Below are 19749 nucleotides of genomic sequence, written 5' to 3'. Positions count from 1 at the left end.
ATATACATGGTTGGGCTCAGCAGACCCAAATCCTAACAGAGATATAAATCCAGCACAGTAACAAAACATACATACTAATATAGATTATATGTTATATAATATATTATACACACATATACACACACAGTACAGACCAAGAGTTTGGACACACCTTCTCATTTCAAGATTTTTCTGTATTTTCAGGACTATGAAAATTGTACATTCACACTGAAGGCATCAAAACTATGAATTAACACATGTGGAATTATATACTTAATAAAAAAAGTGTGAAACAACTGAAATTATGTCTTATATTCTAGGTTCTTCAAAGTAGCCACCTTTTGCTTTGATGACTGCTTTGCACACTCTTGGCATGCTCTTGATGAGCTTCAAGAGGTAGTCGCCGGGAATGGTTTTCACTTCACAGGTGTGCCCTGTCAGGTTTAATAAGTGGGATTTCTTGCCTTCTAAATGGGGTTGGGACCATCAGTTGTGTTGTGCAGAAGTCTGGTGGATACACAGCTGATAGTCCTACTGAATAGATTGTTAGAATTTGTATTATGGCAAGAAAAAAAGCAGCTAAGTAAAGAGAAACGAGTGGCCATCATTACTTTAAGAAATGAAGGTCAGTCAGTCCGAAAAATTGGGAAAACTTTGAAAGTGTCCCCAAGTGCAGTGGCAAAAACCATCAAGCTCTACAAAGAAACTGGCTCACATGAGGACCACCCCAGGAAAGGAAGACCAAGAGTCACCTCTGCTTCTGAGAATAAGTTTATCCGAGTCACCAGCCTCAGAAATCACAGGTTAACAGCAGCTCAGATTAGAGACCAGGTCAATGCCACACAGGGTTCTAGCAGAAGACACATCTCTACAACAACTGTTAAGAGGAGACTTTGTGCAGCAGGCCTTCATGGTAAAATAGCGGCTAGGAAACCACTGCTAAGGACAGGCAACAAGCAGAAGATACTTGTTTGGGATAAAGAACACAAGGAATGGACATTAGACCAGTGGAAATCTGTGCTTTAGTCTGATGAGTCCAAATTTGAGATCTTTGGTTCCAACCACCGTGTCTTTGTGCGATGCAGAAAAGGTGAACGGATGGATTCTACATGCCTGGTTCCACACCGTGAAGCATGGAGGAGGTGTGACGGTGTGGGGGTGCTTTGCTGGTGACATTGCCTTCAATTTTGAATAAATCCCCAACATACTGAACCAGCATGGCTACCACAGCATCTTGCAGCGGCATGCTATTCCATCCGGTTTGTGTTTAGTTGGACCATCATTTATTTTTCAAACAGAATAATGACCCCAAACACACCTCCAGGCTGTGTAAGGGCTATTTGACCAAGAAGGAGAGTGATGGGGTGCTATGCCAGATGACTTGACCTCCACAGTCACCAGACCTGAACCCAATCGAGATGGTTTGGGTTGAGCAGGACCGCAGTGAAATCAAAAGGGCCAACAAGTGCTAAGCATCTCTGGGAACTCCTTCAAGATTGTTGGAAAACCATTCCTGGTGACTACCTCTTGAAGCTCATCAAGAGAATGCCAAGAGTGTACAAAGAAGTCATCAAAGCAAAAGGTAGCTACTTTGAAGAACCTAGAATAAAAGACATTTTGTTAAGCATATAATTCCACATGTGTTAATTCATAGTTTTGATGCCTTCAGTGTGAATGTACAATTTTCATAGTCATGATAATGAGGGCAATCTGGCCTGTTGCTCAGAGCCTGAAGCTTCCAGGGGGTTCCATAGCCAGATTCCTCGTCGCAAGTGACATGCCAGGCAGGGAGGGGGGCCCAGACATATTTCTTGCACAGGGGCCCCCAAGCTGTCAGTGTAAGCCCCTGATTAGACCTATCCATTTTTTGTAGGTGGGAAAACTTGCAAGATAGTCAGTGTATCAAATACTTGTTTTCACCACTATTTATTGGTATAATTTGTTTTCTACTTTTTATTCGTTTTGGGATATCTTTAAAAAATATTTTTACATTTTTTTTTTGTTACTTAGTCCCCTTATGAGACTTTAACTTGACTTTCATTACTCTTGATTGCAATGCATTATACTTGTCAGTGCCACAATGACAGAAGCCTCCTAGACCATGCTCATGGCATGCCCTGAACAGGCTACCGTAGCGGTCAGACCCAGAGGTCGTCATGATAATGATTTAGCCTTCATGATGATGTCGTGGAGATGCCAATTGGAAGCCTTCCAAATGCTGTTATCTATATTGATTGTGGAATTTAGGGGCTACACTGCCAAGAGCGATGTCAGCACCACTCATAACTGTGACACGCAGGCCGAGCTCCCGTTGGCGATTACGTGGGCACAACTCCTGTGCTGTGCACAATCATGACATACCTGATCAATCACCCCTACCAGACCATCACTTATTAGGTATATCAAATGTCGTGAAGGATTTTTTTTTAGTTCACCGCCAGTTTACCACCCTAGCACAGTCAAGGTAGATCTCAATGCCACCAATAAGTCTGAAAAGAACGGAATATTATTGCTTTAAGACTTAAAAAAAAAAATTCAAAACCTTTTCCTGTGTTTGTAAAAATGTGACCTATTCCACTGTATGAACGGTGTTCAAGTTCACACATAGCAAATCACAATTTATTGATACTTTTTTGGGGGGAAGATGACATAAAATACGGATTAGGTATTCTCTACTTTTGGAATCACATTGGAACCATGAAAAATCCGCCATGCCTTCATTAGTGATGCACATATAAGGCAGCTTACCAGTCCATCGCAGTTGCTGATGGCCACTGAAGCACTGGGTAGATCCGTAATGTCCCCAACATATAAGCAATCTCTGTGTAGTGGTTCAATTTCCGTCACATTGGAATCTTCTTCCCATTCCACTGTTGCTCCAGGTGCAATAAGTTTCGAGTTCACTTTTAACCTTAGATGAAATTCAGTGCCAAAAATAGTAACATTATAATAAATTTTATGAGCGGCAGATTCCTCCACAATAGCTCTTGGAAACCGCGCCTTGGGTTTCTTTGACACTGCATGTGATACAAAGTTTCCTTCTGCATCTGTGCTGATTGGAGTTATAAGGCTGTATTCTTCAATCTTCTGCAAGAGAGAATCTAAAAGACATGAAAAAGAATTATTTATTCTGGAAGCCAATTTGCACAGAGCTCATTATATAAAACAGTACATAGGAGACGGTTTTACGATGAGAACGTTTTCGGGAACTTGGTCCAGTGACAGCCCATTTTCATGTTGCTGTAATGTTTATGCATACTTATCATATTACAGCATTAATTGCCAACATCTGGTTTATTTTTCCTTTACTAAGCTGAAGTTGCATAACTAGCTTTTTAAATTGAAACCCCGCACTGACCAGTCCCATTGAAAGGCATCATGCTGTAGTCACTGTGCATTCCTTGCAGAAGGACGCTTCTTGGCTTGTGAACACGTCCACACTTGCAGAACTTCTTTCCTGAACTTTACAAAACACCTGTGACTTTTTATACAGCATCATAAGCCTAAAGCACGCGGTTGAAATATGGCTTGAAGTTGTGAAGAGCATCCATACACTTTTAGAGGGATGTAACATACCTCAGTTTGCCCAGATTTTCACACGGACATTATGTAAAAAAACAGAAATTCTCGTGTAGAATCATAATTCCTATGGGAGAGTAACTGCTATGCCGCATCATATGGAGTTCATTGGCGTCCTTCAGTACACTGGGGTATTTTTGTCAATATCAAAAAGGTAAATCTGGTGTATGTTAAGCCTGTATCATAATGGTTCATGCTATTTGATAAAATCAGCGTATTTTAAGTAGTGTAAAGATTCATGGAAAAATGCATTAGGCCCTTCACAATACAAGGGGTGGGCACAGGAGCTCAGCTTGACTGACAGCCAAACTCCGGCAGTAAGGGCCATATAATATATTCTATCTAATTCTATGTGTGGTTTGACTGTTTTTAATAGCATTACCACTTTAATTTTCATATTTCTGACTTTTGAAAAAATGTGTCAAGTTTCAGATATTTTCCTATATATACACACACTTCAATATAAAACGACCACTAATAAAGTACAACGAATCCCCAAAAATCTCCGTTACCAGTATATGTAAAGGCACAGACAGAAGGCGGTATAACACGGACGACGATCACATCGCAGTACAAGGACTGGCAGGCGGCTCTCCTGACCAGAGTGTGACAGCTGTATAGAAATACATGCTGCCACACTTGGGTCAGAAGAGCAAACAGCCTGTCCGAGCATTGCGATGCGATGGTTTTCTGTGTTATACGGCCATCTGACTTGCGCCCTAAAGATATTACTACATAAAGTGACATGTCAGATTAGAAAAATAGGGCTCTGTCAGGAAGGAGAAACCTGACTGCGGGGGAAGGGGTGCAGGAGGTATACAACTCTCAAATGAATTTGGTGCATCATACTCAGAGACACTAGCTGAGGACTTGCAAATAAAAAGAGAGTATGGATCAATTCCTCCCCACCACCCAAAGATTACACCACCTAGTGGCTTACTTTCCCCTAGAAATTTGTATCAAACTGTTGGTGCCTGTTTTGGAGCTTCAAATTTCAGGTTCAGCTTCTTTAAAAAGCACACCCCCTTGTCAGACAAGACAGAGTAACCATCTAACACACAAATATGGAGTCAGTCACGCACGACAATTTTTCTGCATAAATGCCAGAAATCTGCAGCATTTAGCTGGATTAATATGCTGCATTTGAATTAAAACTGGCTGAATTATTTCCTATTTTAAAGGGAACCTGTCCCCCAGGGCCTACTAAAGTAAAATAGCCACCCTCTGCAGCACTAAGGCTGCATTCTGTGAAGGTGGCTCTTATGTTTTTTTTATCCCTATTACTGCAGAAATAATGACTTTTATAAGTTTCCCGCCATAGCTGTATTGAGTCGGGGCTATGTTTTCTACCCCACCTCGCATCCGTCCATCATCCCCCTTTGGCCACCGGGCGCAGCCTCTGTGTCTCCTCCTCATTATGGGCCACAACTATGGTGCTGCACCCCCCCCCCCCCCACACACACACACACACACACACACACACACACACACACCCCGCAGACAGACACTCTATACACACACACACACACTTCCTCCTTCTGATATTTCCTTTCTGCAGCGTTTTTGGCACACAAATCTGCAAACCTTTTTACATCTACGGTTTGGCTGCGGATTTGACTGACTCAATGTAAGTCAATGGGTGCAGATCCGCTGCAGATCCGCAAAAAGAATTGACATGCTGCGGCAAATAAAATGCTGCGAATCAGAACAGAATTTTCCGCAGCATGGGCAAACCAATTCTGAATTCCCTTTAACTTGCTTGAGCAATCCTTTGCGGATTTGGTGCATTTCCGCGCAGAAAAAACGCTGCGGATGTGCAACAAATTCGCAACGTGTGCACATAGCCTTAGAAGAAGGGGTAGGGGAAAAAGTGCCAGAGAGCTCGGTCCTGATCTAGCACCTAGTAAATATGCCCGTTTGGCTGATATTAGGAATACAAACCCAGGACTGGGATCACTACAACAGGACGTCACTCCTAGCAACCAGGAAAATGACTGCTGTAAGGAAATAGCAAAGCTGCTATGGCCAGAGAGATGTTGGTGGTAGGGGACTCTACAATTAAAAGAACAGACAGGGTCAACTACTGCCGAGACCATGAATGCCGAACAGCGTGTTGTCTGCCGAATGCAGCATATTGTGGATTGGATAGAAAGATTGCTGGGTGGAGCTGGGAAAACCCAGCAGTCATGGTACACATCGGTACCAATGACGAAGTTAGAGGGAGGTTGAAGGTCCTTAAATTATTACAGGGAATTAGGAGAGAAGCTGAAGGCCAGGACCTCCAAGGTGGTGTGTTCCGAAACACTGCTAGTGCAATTAAAGACAGCAGAAGCTTAGGGAGATAAATAAGAGGCTTAGAAATTGTCGCCAGAAGGAAGGGTTTGGATTCATGGAGAACTGGGCAGACTTCTGTCGGCTACAGGCTCTACAATAGGGACAAAGTGCGCCTCAATGGTAAGGGTGCAGCTGTGCTTGGAGAAAAAAAAAAAAAAGGATCAGATGGATGGAGAAGCTTTTAACCCCTTTACCCCCAAGGGTGGTTTGCACGTTAATGACCGGGCCAATTTTTACAATTCTGACCACTGTCCCTTTATGAGGTTATAACTCTGGAACGCTTCAACGGATCCCAGTGAATCTGACATTGTTTTCTCGTGACATATTGTACTTCATGACAATGGTAAAAATTCTTTGATAGTACCTGCGTTTATTTGTGAAAAAAACGGAAATTTGGCGAAAATTATGAAAATTTCGCAATTTTCCAACTTTGAATTTTTATGCAATTAAATCACAGAGATATGTCACACAAAATACTTAATAAGTAACATTTCCCACATGTCTACTTTACATCAGCACAATTTTGGAACCAAAATTTTTTTTTGTTAGGGAGTTATAAGGGTTAAAAGTTGACCAGCAATTTCTCATTTCTACAACACCATTTTTTTTTTAGGGACCACATCTCATTTGAAGTCATTTTGAGGGGTCTATATGATAGAAAATACCCAAGTGTGACACCATTCTAAAAACTACACCCCTCAAGGTGCTTAAAACCACATTCAAGAAGTTTATTAACCCTTCTGGTGCTTCACAGGAATTTTTTGAATGTTTAAATAAAAATGAACATTTAACTTTTTTTCACAAAAAATTTAATTCAGCTCCAATTTGTTTTATTTTACCAAGGGTAACAGGAGAAAATGGACCGCAATCATTGTTGTACAATTTGTCCTGAGTACGCCAATACCCCACATGTGGGGGTAAACCACTGTTTGGGCGCATGGCACAGCTCGGAAGCGAAGGAGCGCCATTTGACTTTTCAATGCAAAATTGACAGGAATTGAGATGGGATGCCATGTTGCGTTTGGAAAGCCACTGATGTGCCTAAACATTGAAACCCCCCACAAGTGACACCATTTTGGAAAGTAGACCCCCTAAGGAACTTATCTAGAGGTGTGGTGAGCACTTTGACCCACCCAGTGCTTCACAGAAGTTTATAATGCAGAACCGTAAAAATAAAAAAATCATATTTTTTCACAAAAATTATCTTTTCGCCCCCAATTTTTTATTTTTCCAAGGGTAAGAGAAGAAATTGGACCCCAAAAGTTGTTGTACAATTTGTCCTGAGTGCGCTGATACCCCATATGTGGGGGTAAACCACTGTTTGGGCGGATGGGAGAGCTCGGAAAGGAAGGAGCGCCGTTTGACTTTTCAATGCAAAATTGACAGGAATTGAGATGAGACGCCATGTTGCGTTTGCAGAGCCCCTAATGTACCTAAATAGTAGAAACCACTCACAAGTGACACCATTTTGGAAAGTAGACCCCCTAAGGAACTTATCTAGATGTGTGGTGAGCGCTTTGACCCACCAAGGGCTTCACAGAGGTTTATAATGGAGAGCCGTAAAAATAAAACAAAAATTTTTTCCCACAAAAATTATTTTTTAGCCCCCAGTTTTGTATTTTCCCGAGGGTAACAGGAGAAATTGGACCCAAAAATGTGTTGTCCAATTTGTCCTGAGTGCGCTGATACCCCATATGTGGGGGGAAACCACTGTTTGGGCGCATGGGAGGGCTCGGAAGGGAAGGAGTGCCATTTGAATGCAGACTTAGATGGAATGGTCTGCAGGCGTCACATTGCGTTTGCAGAGCCCCTAATGTACCTAAACAGTAGAAACCCCCCACAAGTGACCCCATATTGGAAACTAGACCCCCCCGGGAACTTATCTAGATGTGTTGTGAGAACTTTGAACCCCAAGTGTTTCACTACAGTTTATAACGCAGAGCCGTAAAAATAAAAAATCTTTTTTTCCCACAAAAATTATTTTTTAGCCCCCAGTTTTGTATTTTCCCAAGGGTAACAGGAGAAATTGGACCCCAACAGTTGTTGTCCTATTTGTCCTGAGTACGCTGATACCCCATATGTTGGGGTAAACCCCTGTTTGGGCACACGGGTGAGCTCGGAAGGAAAGAAGCACTGTTTTACTTTTTCAACGCAGAATTGGCTGGAATTGAGATCGGACGCCATGTCGCTTTTGGAGAGCCCCTGATGTGCCTAAACAGTGGAAACCCCCCAATTATAACTGAAACCCTAATCCAAACACTCCCCTAACCCTAATTCCAACGGTAAACCTAACCACACCTCTAACCCTGACACACCCCTAACCCTAATCCCAACCCTATTCCCAACTGTAAATGTAATCTAAACCCTAACTGTAACTTTAGCCCCAACCCTAACTGTAGCCCTAACCCTAACCCTAGCCCCAACCCTATCCCTAGCCCTAGCCCTAACCCTAGCCCTAACCCTAGCCCTAACCCTAGCCCTAACCCTAGCCCTAACCCTAACCCTAGCCCTAACCCTAACCCTAGCCCTAACCCTAGCGCTAACCCTAACCCTAGCCCTAACCCTAGCCCTAACCCTAGCCCTAACCCTAGCCCTAACCCTAACACTAGCCCTAACCCTAGCCCTAACCCTAGCCCTAATGGGAAAATGGAAATAAATACATTTTTTTATTTTTCCCTAACTAAGGGGGTGATGAAGGGGGGTTTGATTTACTTTTATAGCGGGTTTTTTAGCGGATTTTTATGATTGGCAGCCGTCACACACTGAAAGACGCTTTTTATTGCAAAAAATATTTTTTGCGTTACCACATTTTGAGAGCTATAATTTTTCCATATTTTGGTCCACACAGTCATGTGAGGTCTTGTTTTTTGCGCGACGAGTTGACGTTTTTATTGGTAACATTTTCGGGCACGTGACATTTTTTGATCGCTTTTTATTCCGATTTTTGTGAGACAGAATGACCAAAAACCAGCTATTCATGAATTTCTTTTGGGGGAGGCGTTTATACCGTTCCGCGTTTGGTAAAATTGATAAAGCAGTTTTATTCTTCGGGTCAGTACGATTACAGCGACATCTCATTTATATCATTTTTTTATGTTTTGGCGCTTTTATACGATAAAAACTATTTTATAGAAAAAATAATTATTTTGGCATCGCTTTATTCTCAGGACTATAACTTTTTCATTTTTTTGCTGATGATGCTGTATGGTGGCTCGTTTTTTGCGGGACAAGATGACGCTTTCAGCGGTACCATGGTTATTTATATCTGTCTTTTTGATCACGTGTTATTCCACTTTTTGTTCGGCGGTATGATAATAAAGCGTCGTTTTTTGCCTCGTTTTTTTTTTTTTTTTTTCTTACGGTGTTTACTGAAGGGGTTAACTAGTGTGCCAGTTTTATAGGGCGAGTCGATACGGACGCGGCGATACTAAATATGTGTACTTTTATTGTTTTGTTTTTTTTTTTATTTAGATGAAGAAATGTATTTATGGGAATATTTTTTTTTTTTTTTCATTATTTAGGAATATTTTTTTTTAATTTTTTTTACACATTTGGAAATTTTTTTTTTTACTTTTTTACTTTGTCCCAGGGGGGGACATCACAGATCAGTGATCTGACAGTTTGCACAGCACTCTGTCAGATCACTGATCTGACATGCAGCAGTGCAGGCTTCACAGTGCCTGCTCTGAGCAGGCTCTGTGAAGCCACCTCCCTCCCTGCAGGACCCGGATCCGCGGCCATCTTGGATCCGGGACCTGGAGCAGGGAGGGAGGGCGGCAAGACCCTCGCAGCAACGCGATTACATCGCGTTGCTGCGGGGGTCTCAGGGAAGCCCGCAGGGAGCCCCCCTCCCTGCGCGGTGCTTCCCTGCACCGCCGGCACATCGCGATCATCTTTGATCGCGGTGTGCCGGGGGTTAATGTGCCGGGGGCGGTCCGTGACCGCTCCTGGCACATAGTGCCGGATGTCAGCTGCGATAGGCAGCTGACACCCGGCCGCGATCGGCGCCGCTCCCCCCGTGAGCGCTGCCGATCGCATATGACGTACTATTGCGTCCTTGGGAAGTAGGGCCCACCCCCCATGGACGCAATAGTACGTCTGATGGCAGAAAGGGGTTAAAGGGAATCTGTCACCCCATTTTTTGCCTATAAGCTAAGCCCACCACCATCAGGGGCTTGTCTACAGCATTCTGTAATGCTGTAGATAAACCCCCTATGTACCCTTTAAGAGTAAAGAAAAGCAAGTTATATTATATGGGGTGACAGATTCCCTTTAAACTATGATCTGAGGAGAGAGGGTAGTTGTACTAATAAAGGGATAGAGTAGACAGAGTGAGACAGTAGTGGTCAATAAGGATAATAATTTAGGAGGGGCTGGGACATACAAGGAATATAGGAAGGTGAGGAGGAAAAATAAATGTACTAATATTATGAAATGTCTGCTGGCAAATGCAAGAAGTCTTGAAAACAAAATGAATGAATTGGAGACTCTTACATCAGCCACAGAATACGATGTGGTGGGAATTATGGAAACCTGGCTGGACGAAAACCATGACTAGGTAACAAATGTAGAGGGTTACACTACATATAGAAAGGACAGAAAAAGATGGAGGGTGTGCATTTTTATAGGTTCGTCCAAGGTCGCCTCCCCGTTTGTTGCGGGCTCCATCATTGAGCCAGTAATTTTCAGGCACATGTCAGCCGAAATGTGCCTCTAACCGCTATTAACATGTTAAATGCCGCTATCAATTTGACAGTGGTATTCAATATGATTGTGCAGTTAGCGCAAGCGCTTCAAAACCCCACCCATTGGGAAGCAGATGGGTTGGCATGACAGTCCGGGTCTGCAGGAGACCCCTGTGGTTGTCATCACCGAACTGCTATGAGCGCTGACCAGTGGCTCACAGGAGATGAGCATATTAGCTGCACGCAGCAGGGCTGAAACCCTGCTATGTGTAGCATAGGCGATCAGAAGATAGCTTCTAGTCTCCCATAGAGACTATTGAAGCCAGGGAAAAAAAATGTAAATCACCCCTTATTCAAAATACCGTAAAACAAAATTAAAATAATCTATATAAAAAATTAATTGGAACGGTCAACGGCATAAGAAAAAGAAAAAAAAAATCAAAACGCCAGAATAATTGTTTTTTTTTTTTTTTGGGTCGCCGCAACATTGTATTAAAATGCAATAACAGGCAATTAAAAGATCATATCTACACCAAAATGGTATCAATAAAAACCTCAGCTCATCCAGCCCCTACAGGTCTCGTAAAAAAATTATTTTTTTTATTTATTTATTTATTTTTTTAAAGCAAACTATGGATTTTTTTTTCACCAATTAAATAAAAAAAAAAAACCTATACATGTTTGGCATCTATGAACTTTTAAATGACCTAATGACAATCATTATGGCAGGTCGGTTTTAGCATTTAGTGAACAGTGTGAAAAAAAAAAATTTGTGGAATTGCACTTTTTTGCAATTTCGCTGCACTTTGTATTTTTTTGCCGTTTTCCAGGACACTATATGGTAAAACCAATCATGTCGTTCAAAGGTACAACTTGTCCCGCAAAAAAAAAAAAACAAGCCCTCACATGGCCAGATTGACAGAAGAAAAACAAAAAGAGTTATGGCTCTGGGAAGAGGGCAGAAATCAAACGGAAAAGCCAAGGTGGTGAAGGGGTTAAGGAAAAACTACTAAAATCCTATAGGAAACTTACATCCTATTGTAATAAAATGTTCAAGAATAAAAATAAACTAATAAGACAGTCTAAAGTTTAAATTACACAAAAACAAGGGACACTCAATCTTGATGGCCAAGAATACATAAATAGCATTTCAGGAGTATAAAGATAAGTAATGTAAAAAAGAAATCAAGCTAGCAAAGTTATCTACAGAGAAACAAAATAGTCAATGACATTAAAAAAAAAAACTCAAATTGTTATTATTACATCAATGCCAAACACACAAAATGATGGTATAGACCCCTTAAAACACAATAATAAGAATTGTAGTGGACAAAGAAAAAGCTGAGATTTTGAACAGTCATTTGTCATCCGTGCTTAATAATGAACTGGCTGTTCCAGGGATCTTTCAGCAAGGCAAAAATCAAAGTTTACCACCTGATAAAACTAGTTTAAGTACGCCTACGTCTGAGCAAATTAAACATTGACAAATCCCCCAGTCCAGAAGGCATTCATCCACGGATACTGAGCGAATTGAGCTCAGTAATTGACAGACCTCTGTATCTCATATTCTTAGACTTTCTTGTAACAGGGGTGTTACCACAGGATTGGAGGATGGCTGACATGGTACAGATATTTAAAGGGAACCTGTCACCCCGTTTTTGAAAGATGAGATATAAATAGTGTGAAATAGGGGCAGAGCTGGGCTTTACATTAGTGTCCTTTTGGTGCCTTTATTCCCCCGGGATGCTGCTGAAATACCTTTGTGAAGTGTCCGTTTTGTCCTGTCAGTCAAGTTGGTCAGGTCGAATGGGCGTTGTAAAATAGCGGTTCCTCCCCCACTTCATGCGATTCCCTGCGAAGTTTAGTTCCGCCGTTGGCGTTATGTTTAGCGCTTGCGCAGTGAATTTGCCTCCGGCGCCTGCGCATTATGTTTTGCCCATCTGTGGGCAAAGCATAATTGACATCATTGCGCATGCGCGGGCCTTCACTTTAGCCGGGGTGCCCCGGAAGTTGTCATATCGGCAAAGTGTTATTCTGGATGCCGTATCTCATCCCACACTGCGAGCGTAAGTTTTGTGCCAAGATCGCTCGCCTGCCTTACGCTCGCAGTGTGGGATGAGATACGGCATCCAGAATAACACTTTGCCGATATGACAACTTCCGGGGCACCCCGGCTAAAGTGAAGGCCCGCGCATGCGCAATGATGTCAATTATGCTTTGCCCACAGATGGGCAAAACATAATGCGCAGGCGCCGGAGGCAAATTCACTGCGCAAGCGCTAAACATAACGCCAACGGCGGAACTAAACTTCGCAGGGAATCGCATGAGGTGGGGGAGGAACCGCTATTTTACAACGCCCATTCGACCTGACCAACTTGACTGACAGGACAAAACGGACACTTCACAAAGGTATTTCAGCAGCATCCCGGGGGAATAAAGGCACCAAAAGGACACTAATGTAAAGCCCAGCTCTGCCCCTATTTCACACTATTTATATCTCATCTTTCAAAAACGGGGGTGACAGGTTCCCTTTAAGAAAAACGAGAAGGTGGATCCAGTAAGCCTGACATCAGTAGTGTGCAAAGTGTTTGAGGGCATTATAAGAGGTGACCTGCAGAAATCTATAGCAGAGAAGAATATAATAAATAACAACCAGCATGGACTCATGAATAATACGTCATGTCTAACATGTGGGGTTTTTATGAGGAGGTAAGTGCTAATCTGGATGTTGGTAATGCGGCTGATGTGATTTATCAAGACTTTGCAAAAACAATTGATACTGTAACACAACAGCCTTATACGGAGTAGGGAAAACTATATGCACAAGCGTAAGGAATTGGCTAAAGGATAAAAAAAACAAACGTCATAAATGGTACGTTCTCTAAATGGGATATAGTCAGCAGTGGGGTACCACAGGGATCTGTGCTAGGATCAATTTTTTTTTGTTGCCATCTTTATTATTGACCTTGTGGATGGGTTTGAGAATAAAGTGTCTTTAGTGACGACACCAAACACTAATGTAGGGTAGTAAAATCTGAGCTTGACATTACAACATTGCAAAATGATCTGGATAAGATGTCTGAATGGGCAAACACTTGGCAAACAAGGTTTAATGTAGATAAATGTACTGTACAGTAATGCACCTAGGACAGAGTAATCCTATTGATGCATATACATTAAATGGGAGTATACTCTACTAGAGAAAAGGAGAAGGACTTGGTTATTCTGGTTACAAGTAAGCTGCGCAGCACTACTCAATGTCAAGCAGAAGATGCAAAAGCAAACAAGATTTTAGGGTGTATCAAAATATCCCAACATATTGTTACCCCTTTATAAGTAACTGGTGAGGCCACATCTAGAAAATGGCATCCAGTTTTGACCTACACATTTTAAAAAAAGATATTCAGAAGTCAGAATCAGTTTAAAAGGCGGGCAACTAGATTATTACAAGGGATGTAAAGCCTCATGATGAGAGGTTGGAAAAGTTCGGTATGTTTAGCTGAGAAAAAAAATGCCTCAGAGGACATCTCATTTACTTTGTGTAAATACATGTGTGGTCAGTACAAAGGATAGCACATCATTTACTACTAAGGACCATACTAAGGACCAGGAAGCACTTATTATGGGTGGAAGAAAGGTGATTCCGGCAGTTAAATTGGAAAAGGTTCTTTAGAGAGAGCAGTCAAGACTGTGGAACAGCTTTTAACAAAGGGCTGGATAATTTCCTCAGTATACATAACATTGTGAATTATAGATGACAGTGACAAAATAAGTAAAATGGTGGAGAAAGGTTGAACTTGATCGACCTAGGTGTTTTTTTCAACCTATGCAAGTATGCATGTGTGTCTCAAAGCATACAGATGTGTGAAAAAGTGTTCGACCCCTTCCTGATTTCCCATTTTTGTCACACTTAAATGTTCCAGAACTTCCAGATCACCAAACAAATTTTAAATATTATACAAAGAAAACACAAGTAAGCACAAAATGCAGTTTTTAAATTAAGGTCTTTATTATTAAGGGAAAAAGAAAATCCAAACCTACAGGGTCCTGTGTGAAAGAGTGCCTGCCCCACCTCCTCCTCCTCTTCTCTTAAAACAAAAATGAACTGTAGTTTATCACATCTTTGAGTAGCGCAGTCCAAACTTCCCTAGCCACACCCAGGCTTGATTACTGCCACACCTGTTCTCAATCAAGAAATCACTGAAATAGGACCTGCATGACAAAGTGAAGTAGACCAAAGAACCTAAAAAGCTAGTCATCATACCACAATCCAAAGAAAATATGGAACAAATCAGAAAAAGTAATTATGAGCAGTCTGGGAAAGGTTATAAAGCCGTTTGTAACGCTTTGGGACTTCAGCAAACCACAGTGAGAGCCATTATCCACAAATGGCAAAACCATGGAACAGTGGTGAACCTTACCAGGAGAGGTTGGCCATCCAAAATTACCCCAAGAGTGCAGAGATGACTCATCCAACAGGTCACAAAAGACCCCACAAAAACATCCAGGTTTCACTTGCCTCAATTAAGGTCAGTGTTTATGACAACACCATAAGAATGAAACCGGGCAAAAATAGCCTGCATGGCAGAGTTCAATGACGAAAACCACTGCTGAGCAATAAGAACGTAAAGGCTCATCTCAGTTTTGCCAGAAAACATTTTGACGATCCCCAAAACTTTTGGGAGAATACTCTGTGGACTGACGAGACAAAGTTGAACTTTTTGGAAGGTGTATGCCCCATTACATCTGGAGTAGAAGTAACAGCATTTCAGAAAAGGAACATTGCACCTGCAGTAAAATATGGTGGTGGTAATGTTACGGTCTAAAGCTGTTTTACTGCTTCAGAACCAGGAAAAATTGCTATGGTAAATGTAACCAAGAATTCTGCTGCCTACCGAAGGAGAATGTCCAGCTATCTGTTCGTGACCTCAAGCTGAAGCACACTTGGGTTATGCAACAAGACAATCATCTAAAACACACCAGCAAGTCCACCTCTGAATGGCTAAATAAAAACAAAACCAAGACTTGAGTGGCCTAGTCAAAGTCCTGACCTTAATCCGATTGAGATGCTGTGGCATGATCTTAAAAAGGCAGTTCATGCTCGAAAAAGTTCCAATGTGGCTGAATTACAGCAATTCTGCAAAGATGAGTGGGCCAAAATTCCTGCAGAGCGTTGGAAAAGACTCATTGCCAGTTATCAGAAATGACCGTACAGATAAGCGAGGGGGAGGGGTGTGTCTATATGTAAAATCGTCATTAAAACCCATCCTGCGCGATAATATAGGTGAATTTAATGAAAATGTAGAATCCCTGTGGGTGGAGATAAGGGGAGGGGGAAAAAATAATAAATTACTGATAGGGGTTTGTTATAAATCTCCAAAAATAATGGAAGCAATGGAGAATATCCTCGTAAAGCAAATAGATGAAGCTGCGACTCAAGGAGAAGTCATTATTATGGGGGACTTCAACTACCCTGAAATAGATTGGGGAACAGAAACCTGCAGTTCCAGCAAAGGTAATCGGTTTTTGACAACTATGAGAGACAATTACCTTTCACAACTGGTTCAGGACCCAACAAGAAAGGGGGCACTGCTAGACCTAATATTAACCAACAGGCCAGACCGCATATCAAATATAAGGGTTGGGGGTCACTTGGGAAATAGCGATCACAAAATAATAAGTTTTCATGTATCCTTTAAAAAGATGTGTAGTAGAGGGGTTACAAGGACACTAAACTTCAGGAGGGCAAATTTCCAACGGATGAGAGAGGATCTTGGTGCAATTAACTGGGACGATATCCTGAGACACAAAAATACACAAAGAAAATGGGAGACGTTTATTAGCATCCTGGATAGGACCTGTGCACAGTATATACCGTACGGGAATAAACATACTAGAAATAGGAGGAAACCAATATGGCTAAATAGAGCTGTAAGGGGCGCAATAAGTGACAAAAAGAAAGCATTTAGAGAATTAAAGGAAGTAGGTAGTGAGGAGGCATTAAATAAATACAGAAAATTAAATAAATTCTGTAAAAAGCAAATCAAGGCAGCAAAGATTGAGACAGAGAGACTCATTGCCAGAGAGAGTAAAAATAATCCTAAAATATTCTTTAACTACATAAATAGTAAGAAACTAAAAAATGATAGTGTTGGCCCCCTTAAAAATAGTCTGGATGAGATGGTGGATGAGGATGAGGAAAAAGCCAATATGCTAAATGACTTTTTTTCATCAGTATTTACACAAGAAAATCCCATGGCAGACAAAATGTCTAGTGATAAAAATTCCCAATTAAATGTCACCTGCTTAACCCAGCAGGAAGTGCGGCGGCGTCTAAAAATCACTAAAATTGACAAATCTCCGGGCCCGGATGGGATACACCCTCGAGTACTGCAGGAATTAAGTACAGTCATTGATAGACCATTATTTTTAATCTTTAAAGACTCCATAATAGCAGGGTCTGTACCACAGGACTGGCGTATAGCAAATGTGGTGCCAATATTCAAAAAGGGAACAAAAACTGAACTCGGAAATTATCGGCCAGTAAGCTTAACCTCTACTGTGGGTAAAATCCGGGAGGGCATTCTAAGGGATGCTATACTGGAGTATCTGAAGAGGAATAACCTCATGACCCAGTATCAGCACGGGTTTACTAGGGACCGTTCATGTCAGACTAATTTGATCAGTTTCTATGAAGAGGTAAGTTCCGGATTGGACCAAGGGAACCCAGTGGATATAGTGTATATGGACTTTTCAAAAGCTTTTGATACGGTGCCACACAAAAGGTTGATACATAAAATGAGAATAATGGTGATAGGGGAAAATATGTGCAAGTGGATTGAGAGCTGGCTCAGGGATAGGAAACAAAGGGTGGTTATTAATGGAGCACACTCGGACTGGGTAGCGGTTAGCAGTGGGGTACCACAGGGGTCAGTATTGGGACCTCTTCTTTTAACATATTTATTAATGACCTTGTAGGGGGCATTCAGAGTAGAATTTCAATATTTGCAGATGACACTAAACTCTGCAGGGTAATCAATACAGAGGAGGACAATTTTATATTACAGGATGATTTATGTAAACTAGAAGCTTGGGCTGATAAATGGCAAATGAGCTTTAATGGGGATAAATGTAAGGTCATGCACTTGGGTAGAAGTAATAAGATGTATAATTATGCGCTTAATTCTAAAACTCTGGGCAAAACCGTCAATGAAAAAGACCTGGGTGTATGGGTGGATGACAAACTCATATTCAGGGGCCAGTGTCAGGCAGCTGCTACAAAGGCAAATAAAATAATGGGATGCATTAAAAGAGGCATAGATGCTCATGAGGAGAATATAATTTTACCGCTATACAAGTCACTAGTTCGACCACACTTGGAATACTGTGCACAGTTCTGGTCTCCGATGTTTAAGAAAGACATAGCTGAACTGGAGCGGGTGCAGAGAAGAGCGACCAAGGTTATTAGAGGACTGGGGGGTCTGCAATACCAAGATAGGTTATTACACTTGGGGCTATTTAGTTTGGAAAAACGAAGACTAAGGGGTGATCTTATTTTAATGTATAAATATATGAGGGGACAGTACAAAGACCTTTCTGATGATCTTTTTAATCATAGACCTGAAACAGGGACAAGGGGGCATCCTCTGCGTTTGGAGGAAAAAAGGTTTAAGCATAATAACAGACGCGGATTCTTTACTGTAAGAGCAGTGAGACTATGGAACTCTCTGCCGTATGATGTTGTAATGAGTGATTCATTACTTAAATTTAAGAGGGGACTGGATACCTTTCTGGAAAAGTATAATGTTACAGGGTATATACACTAGATTCCTTGATAGGGCGTTGATCCAGGGAACTAGTCTGATTGCCGTATGTGGAGTCGGGAAGGAATTTTTTTCCCCAATGTGGAGCTTACTCTTTGCCACATGGGTTTTTTTTGCCTTCCTCTGGATCAACATGTTAGGGCATGTTAGGTTAGGCTATGGGTTGAACTAGATGGACATATAGTCTTCCTTCAACCTTAATAACTATGTAACTATGTAACTTGATTGCAGTTATTGCTCCAAAGGGTGACCCAACCAGTTATTAGGTTTAGGGGTTAATCATTTTTTTTCCCCACACAGGGCCCTGTATGTTTGGATTTTTTTTTCCCTTAATAAAAGACCTTCATTTAAAAACTGGTCAGCTCAGGAAACTTCTTTAGAACATTGGAAGAGCCAAGCTATGAGGTGCTTGGTCAATCTGGTATTGATGACCTATGCTATGGTCAGACAACCAGAGATTCTGTCATCCTAAAAAAATTGGGCAGATTATGCAAATGACACTCTAATCAAACTCTGATCAGCATTTGATCAGAGTGTCAGCATACTGTCACCTGATTCTCTATGATGAGAGAACCGTAGCACGCTGAGAAGATGGAAAACAAAATACCGTATATCCATCTTCTCTATTGTGCAAGTGGAAATATGACTGAACTCAGATGTCGGAGTGAAGTCCAACGATTTACACATGCTCACTTGACTTGCATGGCTGAGTGAGATCTGAGTATCAGATCAAATAGTGTCACTTTTTCCTCGGGCTGCCCGTTCTGTCGCATCGCAATCATATAGAAAATATGTCTGTCTGCACCTACCTTACAGCTATGTCATCAATACATTAGTTCTGGATAATGTGTTATGCATTATGCACAGTGCGGGGCTGGGATTCACAAGCTGGGTGGCCGCACAGGCGCAGTCTGCAAGACTGGATCTGAGGTCAGACGGGCAGCGCTCACTGCACCTGCCCCAGGCAGAACAAAACAGCGAAGGCGCCGGATTTGATTTGAAAACAGCGCGGAGGGGGCGGCGCCCGGCGCCGAAGAAGATTTGAGTGACTGAAGTGTGGCGTTTGCAGCAGGGGGGTTAAGACCTGCCTCCAGGTCTAAAGAGGTATTTTGGCGAAATTATAAAACGCTTTATTTTGGCTTTAACTGCACCAATAACTAAAAGAGCCACATTTTCAGAATGCAGCATTACTGCTGCACAAGGTGGCTCTTTTAGTTTCTAACGGCTGGAGGGGGGTGACAGAGTCGCTTTAAGAAAAGCTATTGCCCCAGGGAGAACGTCACTATTGACAAAATGCTCGCTGGTTTTCATGGCAGATGCGCATTTTGTCAATACAGTCCATCAAAGCC

The 19749-nt window shown here is 41.8% G+C and overlaps 1 protein-coding gene across 1 annotated transcript in view; it reads right to left on the bottom strand.

Moving 5' to 3' along the window:
* The window catches only part of LOC138675535 (A disintegrin and metalloproteinase with thrombospondin motifs 2-like), a 705150-nt gene that overhangs the window by 670825 nt on the left and 14576 nt on the right, over positions 1–19749 (bottom strand). The window contains exon 2 of the mRNA XM_069763862.1: positions 2728–3080. Coding sequence (XP_069619963.1) covers positions 2728–3080 — 353 coding nt within the window. The remainder of the gene's footprint in view (positions 1–2727; positions 3081–19749) is intronic.

Source organism: Ranitomeya imitator, chromosome 4 (assembly GCF_032444005.1).
Source record: "Ranitomeya imitator isolate aRanImi1 chromosome 4, aRanImi1.pri, whole genome shotgun sequence".
NCBI classification, from domain to species: domain Eukaryota; kingdom Metazoa; phylum Chordata; class Amphibia; order Anura; family Dendrobatidae; genus Ranitomeya; species Ranitomeya imitator.
This window is presented reverse-complemented; position numbering and strand designations above follow the sequence as displayed.